Source organism: Monosiga brevicollis, genomic scaffold (assembly GCF_000002865.3).
Source record: "Monosiga brevicollis MX1 MONBRscaffold_10 genomic scaffold, whole genome shotgun sequence".
Taxonomy (NCBI): Eukaryota; class Choanoflagellata; order Craspedida; family Salpingoecidae; genus Monosiga; species Monosiga brevicollis.
Genome location: NW_001865047.1, coordinates 349,403 through 367,135, shown reverse-complemented (window position 1 = coordinate 367,135; position 17,733 = coordinate 349,403). Strand labels below are relative to the sequence as shown.

The 17,733-nt window shown below is 55.4% G+C and overlaps 6 protein-coding genes across 6 annotated transcripts; 3 read left to right on the top strand and 3 right to left on the bottom strand.

Annotated features, from left to right (window-relative positions):
• Positions 1-95: 95 nt before the first annotated feature.
• On the top strand, positions 96-1,811 carry MONBRDRAFT_8218 (uncharacterized protein; the record flags this gene model as incomplete). The annotated part of the gene is made up of 2 exons (XM_001745877.1): positions 96-248; positions 603-1,811. 2 exons carry the CDS (start codon positions 96-98, stop codon positions 1,809-1,811), a joined length of 1,362 nt encoding a protein of 453 aa, XP_001745929.1.
• A 530-nt stretch (positions 1,812-2,341) lies between these two features.
• Positions 2,342-3,389, bottom strand: MONBRDRAFT_25428 (uncharacterized protein; the record flags this gene model as incomplete). The annotated part of the gene is made up of 2 exons (XM_001745741.1): positions 2,342-2,587; positions 2,781-3,389. 2 exons carry the CDS (start codon positions 3,387-3,389, stop codon positions 2,342-2,344), a joined length of 855 nt encoding a protein of 284 aa, XP_001745793.1.
• A 2,210-nt stretch (positions 3,390-5,599) lies between these two features.
• On the bottom strand, positions 5,600-8,201 carry MONBRDRAFT_37067 (uncharacterized protein; the record flags this gene model as incomplete). The annotated part of the gene is made up of 4 exons (XM_001745740.1): positions 5,600-5,981; positions 6,084-7,620; positions 7,733-7,884; positions 8,013-8,201. The coding sequence occupies 4 exons, from the start codon at positions 8,199-8,201 to the stop codon at positions 5,658-5,660; spliced, it is 2,202 nt and encodes a 733-aa protein (XP_001745792.1). The 3' UTR covers positions 5,600-5,657.
• A 395-nt stretch (positions 8,202-8,596) lies between these two features.
• On the bottom strand, positions 8,597-11,166 carry MONBRDRAFT_37066 (uncharacterized protein). Its single transcript, XM_001745739.1, has 10 exons — positions 11,071-11,166; positions 10,764-10,785; positions 10,626-10,657; positions 10,497-10,550; positions 9,731-9,949; positions 9,600-9,629; positions 9,488-9,505; positions 9,250-9,298; positions 8,951-9,155; positions 8,597-8,832 (listed from the first exon to the last, which is right to left on the bottom strand). The coding sequence occupies exons 1-10, from the start codon at positions 11,119-11,121 to the stop codon at positions 8,700-8,702; spliced, it is 813 nt and encodes a 270-aa protein (XP_001745791.1). The 5' UTR covers positions 11,122-11,166; the 3' UTR covers positions 8,597-8,699.
• A 491-nt stretch (positions 11,167-11,657) lies between these two features.
• Positions 11,658-13,571, top strand: MONBRDRAFT_37065 (uncharacterized protein; the record flags this gene model as incomplete). Its single annotated transcript, XM_001745876.1, has 1 exon — positions 11,658-13,571. One exon carries the CDS (start codon positions 11,658-11,660, stop codon positions 13,569-13,571), a length of 1,914 nt encoding a protein of 637 aa, XP_001745928.1.
• A 2,598-nt stretch (positions 13,572-16,169) lies between these two features.
• On the top strand, positions 16,170-17,469 carry MONBRDRAFT_37064 (uncharacterized protein; the record flags this gene model as incomplete). The annotated part of the gene is made up of 5 exons (XM_001745875.1): positions 16,170-16,440; positions 16,559-16,659; positions 16,781-16,863; positions 16,990-17,221; positions 17,335-17,469. 5 exons carry the CDS (start codon positions 16,170-16,172, stop codon positions 17,467-17,469), a joined length of 822 nt encoding a protein of 273 aa, XP_001745927.1.
• Between the last annotated feature and the right edge of the window lie 264 nt (positions 17,470-17,733).

Genomic DNA, 17,733 nt, shown 5'->3' with positions numbered 1-17,733 from the left:
CTCTCTTCCACACACACACACAGACACAGACACACACGCAGTTTCCTTTTTACTATAGGAGCGAGATGGCAGCGGGTCCTACGGGTGTTGGAGCCATGGCAGCGGGCAAGTTGGGGGGTGAGGCGCTGGCTTCGACCAAGGCCATGCGTATTCATGGCAAGTGGTATGATATGCGCGGGTTTGATCACCCTGGTGGGCCGATCATGCTCTCCCTCGGTCAAGGTCGTGATGCGACTGCCCTCTTTGAGGTGAGTGAATCGAGTCCTTTGGATATGTCATAAGAGCGTGAGTGGGACACGCGTCAGCGCTCAGAGCCCCGTCAAGACGGGCCCGTCAAGGCGTTATTTGGGCTGCCAGGGTGTGAGTGGTGGAGGGAGGGTTGTGGTATACCGTTGGGAACAGGCGGGCAGACGGGCAGGCGGCTGCCAAATTCACCCCAAATGCAAAACCGTTGACATCACGTGCCAAGTGCGCTTGCGGCGTAATTGGCAGTGCCAACTGGTCCTTGTGTTGTCCATCCCGCCCTGGTCCACCCAGCCTGTGCCTGCACAGCTTTCTGACACCCTGCCCTTCCGTTGTGCGCCCGTGGGCCTCTTGGATAGGTGCACCACCCCTTCACTTCCAGGCCCAAGCTGGAGGCCATTCTGGCCAAGTATGAAACCAAAGAGCCGTGCCGACTGCTCGACGAACGCGACACGGGAGAGGAGTTTGAGTGGCCCGAGGTGGAGCAAAAGGACGGGGGTGCCCGCACCGAGGCGCCCATCTCCGATTTCGCCTTTGAGGTTCGCCAAAAGGTCCGCGCCTACTTTCAGGCCGAGGCCAAGCGCCGCGGCGTGTCGTTGCTCGCCGCGACCAAGGCCACGCCAGCCCGTTGGCTCGAGTTGGGCATCCTCTTTGCAATCTTCGTGGCCACCCTACCCGGCTGCTTCCGCGGTGACCTTCTTGCCCTCGTTGCCATGTCCATTACCTACTGGGTGCTGGGCGTCAATCTTCTCCACGATGGCAGCCACTTTGGCTTGGCCCAGGATTGGCGCATCAATGCCCTTGGTACCTACTGGGGCTGGTACTTTAGCTCGCCCCTAGAGTGGTACCATCAGCACGTCATTGGCCACCATGTGTACGCCAATATTCCAAACAAGGACCCCGATCTCTACCACAATGCCAGCATGGAGCGTCACACCAAGACGCTTCGCTGGCGCCCCATGCACGCACACCAGGCCTTCACATGGGCCCCCATCTGGATCATTGGTACCTACGCTATGAGCTTTATCAAGCCCGTCCAGATGTTCCTCACCGGCGAATACAACCGCTCTCTCAAGATGATGGAGCTGAGCCCCTCCCGCGTCACCATTCACTGGGCTGGCCGCGTCATCACCTGGCTGCTCTGCTACGCTCTCCCCTTTGTCATCTTCCCCACCTGGAAGGCCTTCCTCTTTGCCACCCTTCCCGTCACCATCACCTCCGTCTCCTTCATGCTCTCCTCTCAAGTCAACCACCTGACCCCTGCCAACGTGGACCAGTATGACTCGGACTTTTACAAGCACCAGGTCATGACCAGCCACACCATTGCCCACAACAGCTACGCCACCTTCCTCTTCACCGGTGGCCTCAACTACCAGATTGAACACCACCTCTTTCCCACCGTGAACCACTGCCACCATCGCCACATCCAGCCCATTGTCAAGGCTGTCTGCGATAAGTACAGCGTCCCCTACAACTACACCCCCACCCTCTACGGTGCCTTTCGCAAGTACCTTGATCATCTGGTCGAGCTCGGTGTCAAACCTCAGGCTGCTCAAAAAGCCGAATAAACGCCGTGTACTAAACCTATGATCGTAGTTTCCCGTGTTGTGCTGTCAAAACTGACATGGGCGGTTGTCTTTTCTTCCGCCGTGTCTCGCCTTGTCTGGTGGGCCTCGTAATCGCCCCCCACTGTTCTGTCGTGTCCGAGCCTTGAGCTCGTCGCTCTGGGTGTGTTTGTCAGTGGATGGATGTGGCCTGTACGTGTCATGGTTTTGTGCCGGCCTTGCACGCCCACGTGGTGATTGCACAGTCATCTTGCCTCTGGGCCATCCAGATTGGTGTCGTTTCCACTCAAGTGTCTTTGTGCTGTTGTGTGTTGTGTGTTTGTCTCTGGAGGTTTCTTTCCCTCTCCCGTTTTGAAAGCCGCTTTATATCCCCTTCCTGTCCCGACATATTTGATGCTAATGAGCCACATGACACGCCAATGCACACGCACGCGCCCGGGTTTACAAGGTTGTACGGGAGGTGACACACCAGACCACCAAAATGCATGGATTGCCGTGGCGTGACGGTCCCAGCATGTCGACGCAAAAAGTCTTTACTGCAGTTGAAAGAAACCTTGGTCCATGTAGTACTTGACCAGTTCCGAGAAGCCGCGATCAAACAGGTCCTTGGCGGCTTGGCGGAATTCGCTGGCAGCCAAGGCGTAAAAGGGGTAGTAGGCTTCTGCCTGTCGCCACAGCGTCGCGCTCAGCACAGAGGCAGCGCATTTGGGAGAAGGTGCCAAGAAAGCATCGGGCATCAGCAAGTTGACACGCTTCGAATCGGCCGTCTCAAACTTTTGCTGCATGGATATTAAAAAAAAAAGCAAGAGGTGCGAGCCAGCCATGGCCAACGTGAGCGTGGGCTTGAGTGGCGCATATCAAATCCATCAGCTTTGAGATTTGGCCCCTGGCACGTTGCAAATACTACTGTTTTTGCTGTCATCGCCACTGGTGTGTCGTGGAGATGGTGAGTTGTGCTTCCAGATGACATACCTGCACTTCGGTGGCGATGCCGCCGGGAAGGTGAAGCGTGACGCTGACGTCGTGACGAGCAAGTTCGGGCCGCAGGGTGTTGAAAAAGCCTTGCATGGCATGCTTGGTGGCGCTGTAGCCGGCCTGGTAAGGGGCAGGAATGCGGCCGTAAAAGGAAGAGACGGCGGCCAATCGGCCGCGCGAAGCCTTGAGCGCGGGAATGGCTGCATGTGCGGCATATACGTAGCCCCAGTAGTTGACGTCCATCACGCGGTGCAACGAACGAAGGTCTTGGGGTAGCGTCTCAAACTCAGCCCAGGGGCCTGCAATGCCGGCATTGAGAATGAGCGTGTCAATGCGTCCAAACCGCTTGAGAACGCCCTCCACCAGGGCAGAGCCGGCTGCCGGGTCGGCAGCATCATAGCTGACCGTGTCCACTTTTGTTTGTTGATTGATGCTCTTACAATCCTCGGCCACCGCCACCAGCTTCTCCTGGCGGCGTGCTGCCAGGACCAGCGTTACGTTGGCATACTCGGCCAGTTGGCGAGCCATGTCAGCGCCAATCCCGCTGGATGCGCCCGTGATCACAACCACTTGATTGTCAAAGGTCAGGGCCTCTGGAGCAGCCATCATCTCATACGGAACACCAACGGTAAGCCAAAGTGCTCCCAGCGTAGCGTGGTGGGCGGCACCATAGGCATGGATGCCGGCGGTGGTGACGGCCGCCAACACCTCCCAGCTGGCAAACGGCGCCGTGATCAACCCCACGGCGAAAAGCACCGCCAAGATCGGCCCCACAATGCTGCAGCAACCAACACCACGAGATCCAGTCCCCTGCGACGGGCTGCTTGTCGCTCCCGACGCTGTCTTCTTGCTCTTACCCGCCATCGTCACAGATCTAATCAGCTCGGCCGCCTCCCAAAAGTCCGTTCAACGAAAAAATGAGAAAAAAAAAAAAGAAAAAAAAAACAATTTCAAATGGTCACACGTGCGACACTTTTCAACGTCATCATCATCAAAAAAAAACCAAAAACAAGAAACATTTTAAAAAACGTAAGGTTTACACGCTCATACATCCGATGTACATGTACTACATGTAAATCATGACATTGTACTGTTCAAACTTTAAAATCTATTCAGCATGCCAGAATTTAATCTGTAGATCAAGCAACAAGCAACGTTAAAAGATGTAAAACATCATAACAACGTTATAAGCTTTTAAGCTTTTAATTAAATTTTTAATTTTTTTTTTACGGCAGTGAGGGGAACATGTGGATGCTTTGGTTGAATGTCGCGGCTGCGTTTTGGCACAACGTGCGGCAGTTGTTGGGCTTGGCCAACGTGGCAGGTGAGCGGGGGCCGCTCTTCTTTCTCCTTGCGGGTCGGTTGCCCATCGTTTGGTTGTCACGACTCACAGCGTCTGCCATGGCTGGGTTTGCACGTAGCCGGACCACGCATCGGCTTTGATCACGTTCACCAGGTGCGCAACCCGGACCTCTTTCTCTTCTGCAACTGTGTTGCAAAGTGCTGGCTCCATCACCGACTCGACGCGACGCATGCATTTTTCTCAACGCTCGGTGCTTGTAGCCTGTTGATGGGCACGGTCCAAAGCAACTGGAGCCATGGCGAAGCTGGATGCTGACGGTGCAAGACTTTAACGTGAGTTTGGTCTCTTGTTCATGCCCTGGGCCAAATGATATTCACCAACCCGAAACAGCTCAAGCCATTTGCCATTCCATGCCATTTTGCGGCGCAGGTCCGGACGGACGGGACTGAGCGCGCGGGTGTCGGGCGATCCAGCGCCACGGTATCACCTGTCTCTTGCACTGAGGCTGGGGATGCCACCATTGGTCCGATGCCGGCTGCCAAGCGGACCAAAGTTGCGTCGGCCGCTCCTGCAGTGCCCATTGAGCTTCACGGTTGGTACTACCGCTCCTGCAGAGGCGGTGACTCAGGGTCGTTGCTTCATTGACCTTTTTACGTTATTCAGGTTGGCTGGCAGCACTGCCTGGAGAGCGCAGCGGTAAACTGGTTGGCTTTGTTTTGGCTTCGGCTCGTCTACCTGTCGAGGAGCGTGTCACCGCTGCAGATCTGGAAGACCTGGAGCAACCCGGTCGTCAATGGGAGCTGCGCGGCTGGCTTCGCAGCAAAGACTCGGCGACTGCCGGATCCGGTCTCGTATACTCGCTCTTGGTTGATGTTGATCAGCATGCCCTCGGTCCGGTGTTGAGTGCACCTGCTGGCGCTTCACAGGGCCGTGGCAAAGCTCTTTCTTATCAGGCTGATGTGGAGGTGCGTGCCACCGGGGCCAGCCAGACAGCTTGTTTTTGGTGCAATCCTTGACCCGCTTACAGTCTCGGTTTTTGATGAATTCTTTTCATTCTATTTTCTGTTCTGCCCTTGTCCTGGGTATAGCTGCAAAATAACGAGGGCTGGCAAGAATTTGTCGTACCACTTTCCATGTTTCGGCCCACATCCCGTGGACGCACGGTTGACGGTGCCCCAACCCTACGTCCCGATCTTATCACTGGTGCGCGGCAATTTTTTTTGCATTTGGAATCCCCATTGCTTCCTTCTTTACTTCGCAACGTGAGCCAATCTCTCATCCGGGTGGTCTACACATGTTGCGCCAGGTGTGGGGCTGGCGCTGCTGCGCAGTCGTCAGCGCTCGATGGCGCTGCCAGGCACAACCACCTCTTTTGCCGTGACATTGTGGCCGGAAGTCCAATTAATCTAAGACAATGGAGCGTTGACAACTTGCTCTTTCTTTTTTCTTTAATTGGCTCCGTGTTGTGATGCCCAGCGCAAGGCTGCGCTGTGCGCCGCTCTCCTTCTCGATCAATTCATATTAATCTTGTCCCAATGTTGAGCCAAACCCCAAAAAGGGTTGACTCCGACCTATTGCGAGGGAGGGTAGCCCGCCAGCATGTCTACCGCCGCATCGTCCGTCAGGCGGTCCGCAATCAAGAGCTGAGAGCGAAGGGCCACACGCTCCACGACGTCAAGCACGGCCTTGTCCAAGCCCACAGTGACCATGTCCGGGTGGGCTTGGATCCAAGCGGGCTGCCAGCACTTGCGCAGCGCTGCCTTGGCCTTGCCCACCAGCGTAAGTGAGGTCAGCGAGCCATATTTGGCTGCGCGCAGCGCAGAGACCATGGGCAGCAGCTCTATGATCAGCAGCTCCATGTCAAATATCCGGGCCAGCGGAACGCTCGTATAATCCTGTGTCAATGGAGGGTGCGTGGGCCCAAAAGAACGCGGGAGTGAGAGACGACGGGACCACGAGGGATCGATGGCAGAATGGCAACGGTTCACAACACTTACCGCAAAGTGAACCACGATGGTCACAGGAGTCAGCAAAGCTGGGTATATCACGCGGTAGCAGCCATAGCCCAAGACGTAAAGCAGAGGCTCGAGGAGCTGCAGGGCTAGAGGCGAGAAAAAGTCATTCTCAACCAAGTCCACGTCGTTTCCCATGCAAGCTCGCGTGATGAGCCGAGTCACCGGCACCACGTCGACGTCATTGAGATCGCGTGCCGCTGGAGCGCGCCCAAATTGGATCTGACTTCCGTTGCTCACAATGGCCGATGTCGCCGCACGACTTGCTCCCGAGCCACCAGTTGGTTGAGTTGTGGTGCTCGTGGGGTCAAAATCCGGCGACTGCCGGGCCAGTTTGTGAGCAACGCGAAGCTGTAGCTGGCTACTGCGCACCAGTACTACCGTCACGCTGCGAACCATGGCACGATGGCGAAGTAGGGAAAGGAAGAAGGTCTCGAGGTTGGGCAAAGGGGCTTCGACTCTGATTTGCACGTGGACTTGGATATCCTGGAAGGCGGCCAGCGCCGCTAACGCTGCCACAAGGCCTTGGCGAGCCCAGTCCTCGTCACCCCGACGAACGCGACTGTCCAGCAAGGCGTACACGCGTGGGCTCAGGAAAATGGAGTCTGGTAAATCAGCCAAGCTAGCCATGGTCTCTGGTGGCACTTGTACCCCGAGTCGAAGACCACGCAGTTCCTCCCCCATGAGATGGAGGAGAACTTGATTCAGCTCCTCAGCGGGTACGTTGTGCTCTGTGCGGAAGCGCACTGCAAAGCGCTCAAAATTGCTCAGGCTGGCACGGAGCGCTGTCATGGCGGCCGCAACTGCGTCGCGCAGCTCCAGAGCGGAGAGAAGCTGAACTTTGCGTGGGGTATCCGGCACGTTTGGGCCACTGCTGGCGGAAGCGCCGGCAGAGTGTGCGCTCGAAGTTGTTATGCTGCCAGCCCGACCACGGCCAGAGGCCGTCAGATCAGGCGAGGCACATAGTTCAACGGTGACGGTGGCACGAAAAGGGTCGACTTGCCAATGTGGTCCCATGAGCGTGGGTGGGGGTGCGGATGCCTCTGTGCCAGGCGCCGGGGGTGCTTGTGCCGTTGGGTGACCGCTGATGGTAAGGGCAGGGTATACATGGTCAGTTTCCGTTAAAAAGGAGAAACGGCCTCGGAGGCAGAGCGTGCGCCAGGCCACCGCGGCGCGGCTGTGCATCAAGGCGCGAACGATGCCGTGATGCTGGCATCGAGCCGAGAGCCAAATATTGCGACCTTCCCCATCTATGACGACGGTGCCCGGCAACCAGGCAGCTTCAAAATGGAAAGCAGAGCTGGTGGAGGGATCTTGGGTGTGGTGAAAGTGGTGGTGATGGAGAGCGCGGTGGCGTAGGAGCCGACAGGCGGGGCACACGGTCCATGTTGAATAGAGCACGGTGTCTTGAGGCCGCTCAAGGAAGCTCGCCAAGATGGCACTATCGGCTAAGACATCGAGCTGCAGGACAGATTGTAGCCAAGCGTCCAATTTGATGGTCCGTTCTGCAGTCACGCTATCGCTGTAAAATTCGGAGAGAGGAAGACAAGGTCATGGGCGCGCACGGTTGAGGCTATGCACCAGCGCTGGCTTGGCGCCGCGCACACGTTTGACTCCGCCTTGAATGGGCTGACCTTGTGTTGGAAGCGAAGAGGCGCTTGCGTGGAAAATGTGCATCCACCTCCTTGGGAATGGCGCTGCCATGCCGGACCCGTAGGGCATGGCGCAGAGCGTCAAACTCCGAGTAGCGTTTCAAGAGCACACGTGCAGATTTGGCGCCAGAGTCCTGGATTTGAACCTGATACTCCTGCTCGGGTCCCAAAGTGCACGGGCAAAAATGAGTACCAATGCATGCATGTGTAGCTGGTTGACCAGGGCGCGCACAGGCTCAAGGGTCTGGGCTTGGTCTCGTACCGCCACGACGGCATCGCTAGTGCTCGGAGCAGGCTTTGCAATCTTATCCGTCGACCCGGAACCCGGCGAAGCAGGTGCAGCATCGACACCGTTGCGACTCTCCAGCAAAGCCGCGCCACCATCAGCACTAACATCACCTGCACCAGCCCGCAACTGGCAGCCAATCACCCGCACCTGTACGCCCCGCATCCCGTCGCGTATCCCTGTCCGTGCGTGCCCTCCCCTTCTCCTCCTCCCACAAACAAAATACGACTGCAAAAAAAAAAAAAAAATCAAATAAATAAAAATCAAGAAAAAAGTTTTCTTTCATTTACATGTAATGAAAGATAAAAATAAAAAAAATAAATAAAAAAAAATTGATCAGATGCACCATCGCGACGCGGCGTGAACCTGTCTGTTGGTTGGCCTGTTCTTGGTTGCTGGTTACCATCTGCTACTTGTCGTGCGGGTAGTGCCGCAACTCTCACGCGATCATCTACCCAGTCTACGTGTCCATTCCCACCTCTCTGTATTTGAAGTAAAGCAAAAGATGCGGTCGCTCACACGTGCATTGCGCTCCACGTGCATTGGGGCACATCAGACGTTTTGACGACTGGATTGGAAAAAAGCTGGGGGCTGCTCTTGTGGCAGCGGGGAAGACAATAAACTGTGGGTCAAGAGGTGGTATTGGGCTTGCTCGCCCAAAGATTACTCGGCCTTGAGAATGTGCAAAAGGAGACGCTTGTAGTCGCCGCCAATTTCGTCCTTGATCGTGGGAGCCAGGCCTTTGCCATACATGTCCTTGTAGCGCTCGTCAACAATGGCCAGATCCTTTTCCGAACTGTGTTCATGCAAATGCCATTACATGTGCCATGGTGGTGAGAACGGGGGTGTACGACTGTGACAAAAAAAAACAAAACAAACGAGGCGCGCGCGGCGGTAGGGGCGGAGCTACGCACCGGGTGACAAAGACGCGAATCAGATCTTGATCGGCTGTGCCCATGCCATCGACAGCACGGTGGATGCGCTCAGCAAAGTAGCCAGGCATATCCACGGCTGTTTGGATCAGAGTGACCATCGCAAACTCAAAGTTGCCGCTCATCTCCTTCTCCACAGCGCGGCGCAGGGTGTAATCGCTCAGTTTCTTGTACTCTTCGGCAACCACTGCATCAGAGTCGGTCCAGACGCGTGTAAAACAAGATCAGGTACTGTGCTAGTGCTAATGCAATACAAGGGGTCCTGACACAGAACAACTTACAAGCCAGATGCTTGGGCGAGCGCGTCATGAAGATGCGGTTAAACTCGCTCTAAAACGGGTGACAGAAGAGAGAGAGAGAGAGAGAGAGAGAGAGAGAGAGAGAGAGAGAGAGAGAGAGAGAGAGAGAGAGAGAGAGAGAGAGAGAGAGAGAGAGCGCCCAAATGCGGTTGGCGGTTAGCTGGCAGCAAGGGGTCATGGTGCTCAAAAGGTTCATGGCAAGGCATGTGTGTCGACTCACCTCATCCGTTCCCCAGCTCTGCAATGGTACGTGCGGAAAAGATGTTGGGAAAGCAACACGGTGAGTTTCTATGTTGTCGAGACAGAAATGTGCCTGATCAAACAAGTCTTACCTTCTCGCCAGCTTCAAAGAGCACCTTGGCCTGATGAATTGACACGACAAATTGAGCGGGACAATGATCTTTTGTCGTGAGGGCGGAAGCGTGGCAATCGTGATGGAGCATGTATCTCAAGGTTGGCTTACGTCGTCCACAGCTTGGGCCTCATCACCGTCGTCGTCCGGGCGTGCGCCCTGCAGGAGTGAGATGTAGATGCGCTTGAGATGGCCCCCGTTTTCAGAGGAGATGTCCTCTTCAAGCGTGCGATTGTACTGTTCCTTGTAGCTCTCGACAATGGCCGCGATTTCTTCATTGCTGCGGGAGGCCAGAATCTCAGTGATTTGAGCCTCGTCGGTGCCCGTGCCCTGGAATCATGGGGACAATGACACACGGGCTCATTAGATGAAAGAAAGGAGCACGTGGCTATTCCAAGCAGGGTTAGAGGTATGACCCAGCAGCGCACCAGCATGGCTTGGTAGAGAGACTCGGCATCGTAGCTGCACGTGGGTTATTTGCCAAGTCGGACAAACATGAGTGGCTCGCGTCAAGTTGACTTGGGTGCCGTGTGCATGTGAACAAAAAGTGTCAAAGCGTGGATCTCGTGTGTGTATGTGCATGGGCATGCGAGCAAGGGTCTGCAGTTCAAGTACTGACTCGGCCGGCGTTTGCATCAAGGCCAGCACGGCATCCTCAAAGTTGCCACCAAGTTCTGGAGGAGAGACAGAATGGTTAGGTTGGCTGGTCTGGTGCGGATTGCAGAGGGCCTGTCACGACGTACCACTTTTCAAGTCTGAAATGAGATCGCGGCCATACATGGCCTAGGTCAAAGGGAACATGTTTTAGGACCAAGAGCAGTGAGAACTATGCGCACCCTGGTAGCAGCTGTGAGATTGCCACAGGCTGAGTGGATACCTTGAACTTGTGCTTGAGCTCCTGGCGCTGCGCATTATCCACGCTGCAAAGAATCTGGGAAGCCATCCACAAATAGGTCAGGGTGACTCATGCCACCGTTGTGGTTTCAGGAGACAACAGAGGGCGTACCTCAATAATGGCCTTCTCATCAGTGCCAAAGCCTGTATCCACAAGTATCCACCGAGGCAGCCAAACGACAGGGATGAGTCGGTGTTTCTGGTGTGCATGCCTTCAAACAAGCGCGTTTCAGTGCGAACTGTCACACACCTTTCATGGCCTTGCGCAGACCCTGTCGTAAAAGTAACAATAACAAATCCGGAGGTGTGAACCGTCATGACCGTGCAAATGCAGAGCATGGGCCGATGAGCCACAAGTCCAGCCACCAGCCATCGAGCCATCAAGCCAGCCCAATCGGAGTAGATGCCAAGAGGCATGCGTGTTCAGCGGCTTTGTCGCGGCCGAAGATTCAGCACAGACCACCCAGACACGCCCCTTCTTCCCATCTCTCAGTGGCCAGTGACCACTGATTGCTCTGTACCTTTCCCCAACGCCCAAAGGGATCCCGTGAACGCACCTCGCAGAGTTCCTCGGCATCAAAGCCATCCTTGGGCACGATCGTCGCCATGTTTGCAAGTCTGATGTTTCTGCTTTTCCACTGACACACCCGCGCAGTCAGAGAGAGAGAGAGAGAGAGAGAGAAAAATGAGAGAGGGAGAGTGTGTGTGTGTGCCGGCGCAACAAAAAGGTGTGTGTGCGTAAAGGATAAAGGTGTGTAAAGCGTGTGAATTTTTAAAGGGGGATTAGGTTGATCATTGGCCTGATGGTGTGGTCATTGCTGCTGTGAGGTGTGATAGGGGGACCGCGCAATCGGCTTGGAACCCCCTACAACAACATTTGATCCCAGCAACAGAGCTGAAGGCGTTTTCATCGGACGCTTGCGTGGTCCTCGCACATCGTCACACAGATACCACGCAGCCACACGCATACGCACACTCACACCCACCGTCTCCCGCCAGCGGCGGCACAGCACCGGCTGCCAGTGCCTGGTCCCTCCAGCCTAGACAACTATAGCAGGGTTACCACTAGACTCCTTCTTGTCATCTTTTTTCATCCAGGTACATGACGAATGTTCTGACATTCTGACAATGGATTTTTTTTCTGATGGCGGGCGGGTCGAGGCGCGTGCTGGGGCTGCGCCTGACGCTGGCGTTGGTATTGGGGGCGTTGGTGCCAAGGGCGCCCGGGGAGGAAGCGGTGGTGGTAACGGATGCTCTTGGGAATTTGTACATCAACAGTTCTCAGGAGCATGGGGGTCAGGTGTTTGTCAATGGCGTCAATGTGGACGAGCTGCACGCGCTGGTCAATGCCATGTCTCAGGTTGTGACCACGCAGGCGCGTTTGATTGATGCTCTCACTCCGTGTGCCGATGGAACTTTTCTGGCTCAAGGCGAAACAGTCAGCAGCGCGCGCTTGTGCTCGCCCTGCACCCAAGCCTGTCCTGAGAACCAATGGCTGGCCTCGCCTTGCACCGGGCTGCGTAACGCCCGGTGTGAGCCGTGTACTGCCTGCGACCCGAACAGCGAGTACGAAGCGCACGCTTGTACAACGCACAGCGACACGGTATGCCTCAGCTGCACCGATTGTCTTGAAGACCAGGCGCTTGAGCCTTGCTCGGCCAGGGCGGACACCATCTGCCGGCCTCGCAACTGGGGCTTCAGCCTCGACCTCGAAGCGCCGCTGGCCTGGAGCAGTGGGAACAGTGTGTACCACAGCCTGCACGGGTTTGAGCCAGCGGCGTCGGGCCAACGGCACGCCACATTTATTCGCGCAGAAACCAGCTTTAACGGCTCAACCGCCACGACTGCTGCCAGTCTCGGCTACTACCTTATTGCGTTCAACATCCGCCTCGAAAACCTCACCAACGGCTGGTTTCAAGTCGGGGTGCACGTCAACAATGGCATAAGCTTTAGCAGCAATGGATTGAGTGTGGCCCATGGGTCCGCAGAGATTGCCGCGCGAACATTCACCTCGATCGGCATTGTTCGCTTGGCCCCGAACACCCCCTTTTATGTGGGGGTTTACGCGATCAACGATCCGGAATTTGTGGTTGGTCTCGGCTCTGGCTTGGCGGCCTATCGGGTGCAGCCTACCGAGGGCTTTTATGCCATGCTGACCGAGGAAAATTTCATCAATGTTACCGGTGAAGCCTATCCCATTACCGGCTGGTCTGCGGCGTCACCCAACAGTGCCACGACCTTTGTTTTTGGAGGTGAGCTGCAGGACTCTGTCTACACTGCCAAGGAAAGTGGTGTCTTTCTTGTGACGCTGTCCATGATGTTTGACAATCGGTTGCGGGCAAGCGATGACCAAGATGCTGATCCATGGGCCGCCGACTTTGATCGGCTGCTCGTAATTGTGAACGAGCACGCCACCCACAAAACCCCCTTGCAGGCCATTCGCAGCTGGCCCTATCCACACGAGTTTGAGTCTGTCACCTTTTCCGCCCTGGTGTTTCTGCAGGCTGGCGACCAGATGCGAGCCGGCGGCTACAGCCACTCGACTCGCTCCTTTTCCTTTCTACCTCACTCCCACTTTTCTGCCGCGCGGCTCGAGCCGAGCCTGGCCTTTTGCGCCTTGAAGTTGAGCACCAGCGCCTCGTCCACCTCGGAGGCTTTTGAAGTGACGGGCTGGTCAGACTTGACGGATAGCTCTGGCCTGTGTTTTGATCGCGGTGGCGCCTTCAACGGTACTTCGGGACGCTTCTTTGCCCTGAAGGCAGGGTTTTATTACGCCACGGCCACCATCCGGTTAGACAACCTGATGAATGCCTCGCATGCAACTGTCTCCATCCGCTCAAGTGCCGACAGCAACGCGTCGTCACATGAGGCCAGTGGACTCTCTGCGGTGCGCACCCCCTTTGGTGGCCTTAACCTTCGCGTCGAGTCGGTCAGCGTTGCCGGACTGCTTTACCTTGATGAAGGCGATTATGCCTCGGTCTGGGTCCATGTCCAAGGCACGCAACTCGCCTTCGAGGTCAATCAAGAAAGCAGCTTCAGCATGGCGCTGATTGACTAGTCTGTCCGCGTGCGTCTTTGATCGCGGCCTGTTGTTGTTTTTGTTCTTTTTTGTCTTCCACGCAGCCTTTGCTGAGGTAAGCGGGGAATTGGTGATGCCAGCGTTCCAGATCATTAATTATTGCATTTACTTGGTCGGCTTGACAACCCGTGTCCACTCTGTATCAAAGCCCGACTCCGCCCTTATCAGCGTGGACGTGAATTGCTCACAGCTCATGAATGGAACGTGGAAGCTGAACACTTCCGTGGGCAGTAGCGTTGCTGACGCCGACGTCAAGTCGCTGTGCAATCTGCAATTTACATGTTAACGGAGAAGAACCACATACAGAGCTGCTTGCCACGACAACAATGATCTCATCGCCAAAGTTTTCTGTGCATCACTGTGCCAAGCATGCAGGCAAGCCAACTACCGGAAGAGAGCGGGATTGAGATGCCACCGTCACCGCATCCGCAGCCTCGTGGGCCACGTTGAGATGCCGCATGGGCTCACAGTCCCCGAGCCAAAGCAGTGAGGTTGTTTTGCCAGTCCTCACCGGGGCGAAGAAGATCACCTCCTGCGGTATGGCGTCCATGGCCACCGACTGGCGCTGGTCGAAACGGGCAGGGGCGTGGGCCTTGAGCTTGAAAGCGGGTGCGATCTTGAGAGTCGACTCTTTCCCAGAAGGGAGCAGCGAGTTGGAAGAGCGTCCAAACTCAAAGTTGAGGAAAATGCCAGTTCCACGGTGCGTTGTTCCGTGTTGCGAGCCGTTTGGCGCGAGTGCTTGTATCGCTTTGAAGTAAGTTTCCGGGGGACAAGCGGGGGACAGGCCAACGATTAGCTTGCAAGCTTTGCTTGTAAGCTTCTCGCTTCAGCAATGCCAAAAACACCTTGATGCAAAATGAAACTTGTCGAGTACACACACGAGCAACAGATCGTGGCAGCTAGGCCCCACCAGGGGAGCCCCTTTCCGGAATGATACTCAATATATTGGGTGTCAACAAGACTCAAACAGGGCAGCGACACATGGAGTCCCGCCATATCTGTACACACCAGGACAGCCTCACACTCTGCCTTACACATACTCTCTGCTTGACTCTCACACTCTGCTTCACACATACACACACACACACACACACACACACACACACACACACACACACACACACACACACACACACACACACACACACACACACACACACACATACACACACACACACACACACACACCTTTCTCCAAAAACAATACGAGCAAACCCCACACACACATTCTCTCGCGCATGCCAAAATAAATTATTTGTTGTGTGTGCATGTGCAGTTCGTATGTGTGTGTGTTTGTGGGTGTGCGAGTCGGGAACTGGCATTGCCGCTGTGCCGATCGGTGCGGGTTGTGAAGAGGCGGTTATCAGGTGGAGGTCGAGGGTCATCGTGGTGTAGAACGACAGGTGTTTCTAAGCACAAAAAACGCACTGATTGAACTGCAGCAGGATGAAGTGTAAGCGTCATCGGCTCGATCGATCATCAGTTAGCTCGGCAATCACGCGCGCCTGCTCTCATCTCATGTGCTCGGCTCGATACAATAGTGGGAGACGCGACGCCCTCTGACTGGGACGATGAGCTTGAGTTTGAGCCTTTGCTTGGCGAATCAGGCGAGGAGGAAGAGGAGCACGTGACGACAACAGCTCCGGCAGCCATCTTCAATCTGGCAAACACCAGTACGACCTGTCATTACACTTGACACCTTGTGGAACAACACACGGGGCTCACGTACTCTGTCTTTGACTTGGTGCTGCCATGTGTGCTTCGCAGTTGTCGGTGCGGGCGTCTTGGCGTTGCCCTTTGCCTTTCGTAACACGGGTAAGACTAGAGCCTACGGTGCGCACACTGGCGCCTGACCTAAACACCCCTCAGACTCACGACTCTGTGATCGCCATGTCGCAGGTATCGTGGTCGGACCGACCATCCTCGTCGTAGTCTACCTGCTCGTGGTTCTTTCCTGTCGCATGCTGGTCACAGCAGCCAAGTTTGGTGGAGGTTTGTCCGTTTCGTGTCCACTGATCCCTTGTTGCAGCTGCCGCCCCCTTTTTTCCAATGATTCCCAGCCAGCTGAACCATTTTTTTTTTTTTACTTTTTATTTTCAATTTGCCAGCCCGTAGCCTATCGGCTGTGGCATACAATAGCTTTGGTCAAAAGGGCGTCATCGCAACGCAAATCACAACCTTCATCTCCAGTTTTGGAGCATGCACTTCCTATCTTGTGATCGTCGGTGACATGATGTCCCCCCTGATTGGTAAATATTTGACTGCTCGTGACGTGCAAAGCTCATCTGAGGATCAAACTCTCGAGCTGCTTTGCAGGCTTGCGCCACCATGCAGATTGCTCCGATTACTGCCTTCCGTTCTCACATCCAAGCTGATGTTGGACACTTTTCTAGGCAACTGGATGGGTGGTACCCCGGCCGACTACTGCAGCATTTACGCGCATCGGCACTTTAGCATCAGCCTAGCCTTGCTTGTCGTTGTGCCCCTTTCTCTCCTCCGCCATCTTGACTCGCTCAAGTACACTTCGTACTTTGTCAGTTGTAGTCTTGAGCATCGCACTCACTCCTCGATGGCTTCATGGCGACCCAGTGCTCATCCAATTTCGCTGCCGTAAACCGGATGCAGGCGCTGGCCATGATCCTTTATCTGGTCGTGGTCGTTGTCATGCGATCACGTGAATCAATCATCGAGGGTCCGGGCGAAGACGCCAACTTTTTCAATCTGTCTGAAAGCGTCTTTCGTGCCCTGCCCATCGTCACCTTGGCCTACACCTGTCAGATGAATCTCTTCAGCCTCGTCACGACCTTGCACAATCCTACGCGTCGTCGAGTCCGCAACGTCACGACAGGTGGGTCAGGACATGATACAACTCTTGGTTTGACATGGCACGCGCGCTTCCCGAACGTCTGATTTGCGTGTCCGTTCCATCTTCATGTCCTTGCTGCTCCTGGCGCCCTTCCCCATAGCCGCCCTCACAGTGTGCATGCTGATTTACATTATTGTGGGAGTTTTTGGCTATCTCACCTTTTTTGAGGAGACCCAGGGCAATGTCTTGCTCAACTACGAGGTTGGCAAAGCGCGCGCAGCCCTCTGAACCTCTTGTGCTGCCCACAACCTCCCTCGGGCGTTTTTGCATCTTTGCCCCACGGCACAGCCTCTCCTCTGACGCCTTCGATGGGTGATCTCAGGTGGACGACAAGTTTGTCATGGTTGGCCGTCTCGGCGTGGCGCTCGTTGTACTTTGCAGCTTTCCGCTAATGATGCACCCCTGGTAAGCTCTTCCACAAGCCTGCTGGGATTGCCAAAAAGTGTCCACAGAAAAGCTTCTCATTGCAGGCTGGCTTGTGTCCCCCCTCTCTCGCCGCCTCTTCACACATACATACACAAACACACACAGCGGGGACATTGCAGTGGAGATGCTGCTGCCTCAGCGCCGCTTTGACACCTGGCCGCGTGTGGGTGTGATTATCACCATTATTGGCGTGGCTTATGCCATTGCCATGACGGTGACAGACGTCAGCCTCGTCATCGGGCTGGCTGGCTCGACGGGCTCGACCTGCATCTCCTTCATCCTGCCCCCGCTCTTCATTCTCAAGTTGTATCCCGCACCCTTGCTCAGCATACGCAAGGTGTGTATGCGCGCGCGCGCGCGAGAACGGGCGTGGGTCCCTGTGACTTCCTCCCCTTTGCCATCACCTGCTGTGCTGTTAGATTTGACAGTTGTGCTTGTGCTGTATGGCAGGTTGTGGCGCTGGTGATGATGATCATGGGCGTGGCTTTTCTCAGTATTAGCACAGTGGTCACCATTTTGGACGCCGTCCGGGTTGATGACGAGGATTTAGACTTGAGCAGCGTCTGCAACCGCTCTGCCCTGTAGTTATCAGGCGGTGCGTTTGAAGGCGGCACGCACCGGAATGGCAAGCTGCAAGCACCGAAATGGCAAGCTGCAAGCGACCCACTTATTAGAACGGTCAAGGGATTGCCGATGGAGCATACTATGTATGCTTGGCTTTTGTGTGTTTTTGGGGTTGGGATTGTGTGCCGCGCCGCGCGTATTGGCAGTTTTGGCACGCCGTCGGGTTTGTTTTGTTTCAGATTAGATAGATCGTTCAAGTGGTGGTTTGATTACATCAGTGACTGT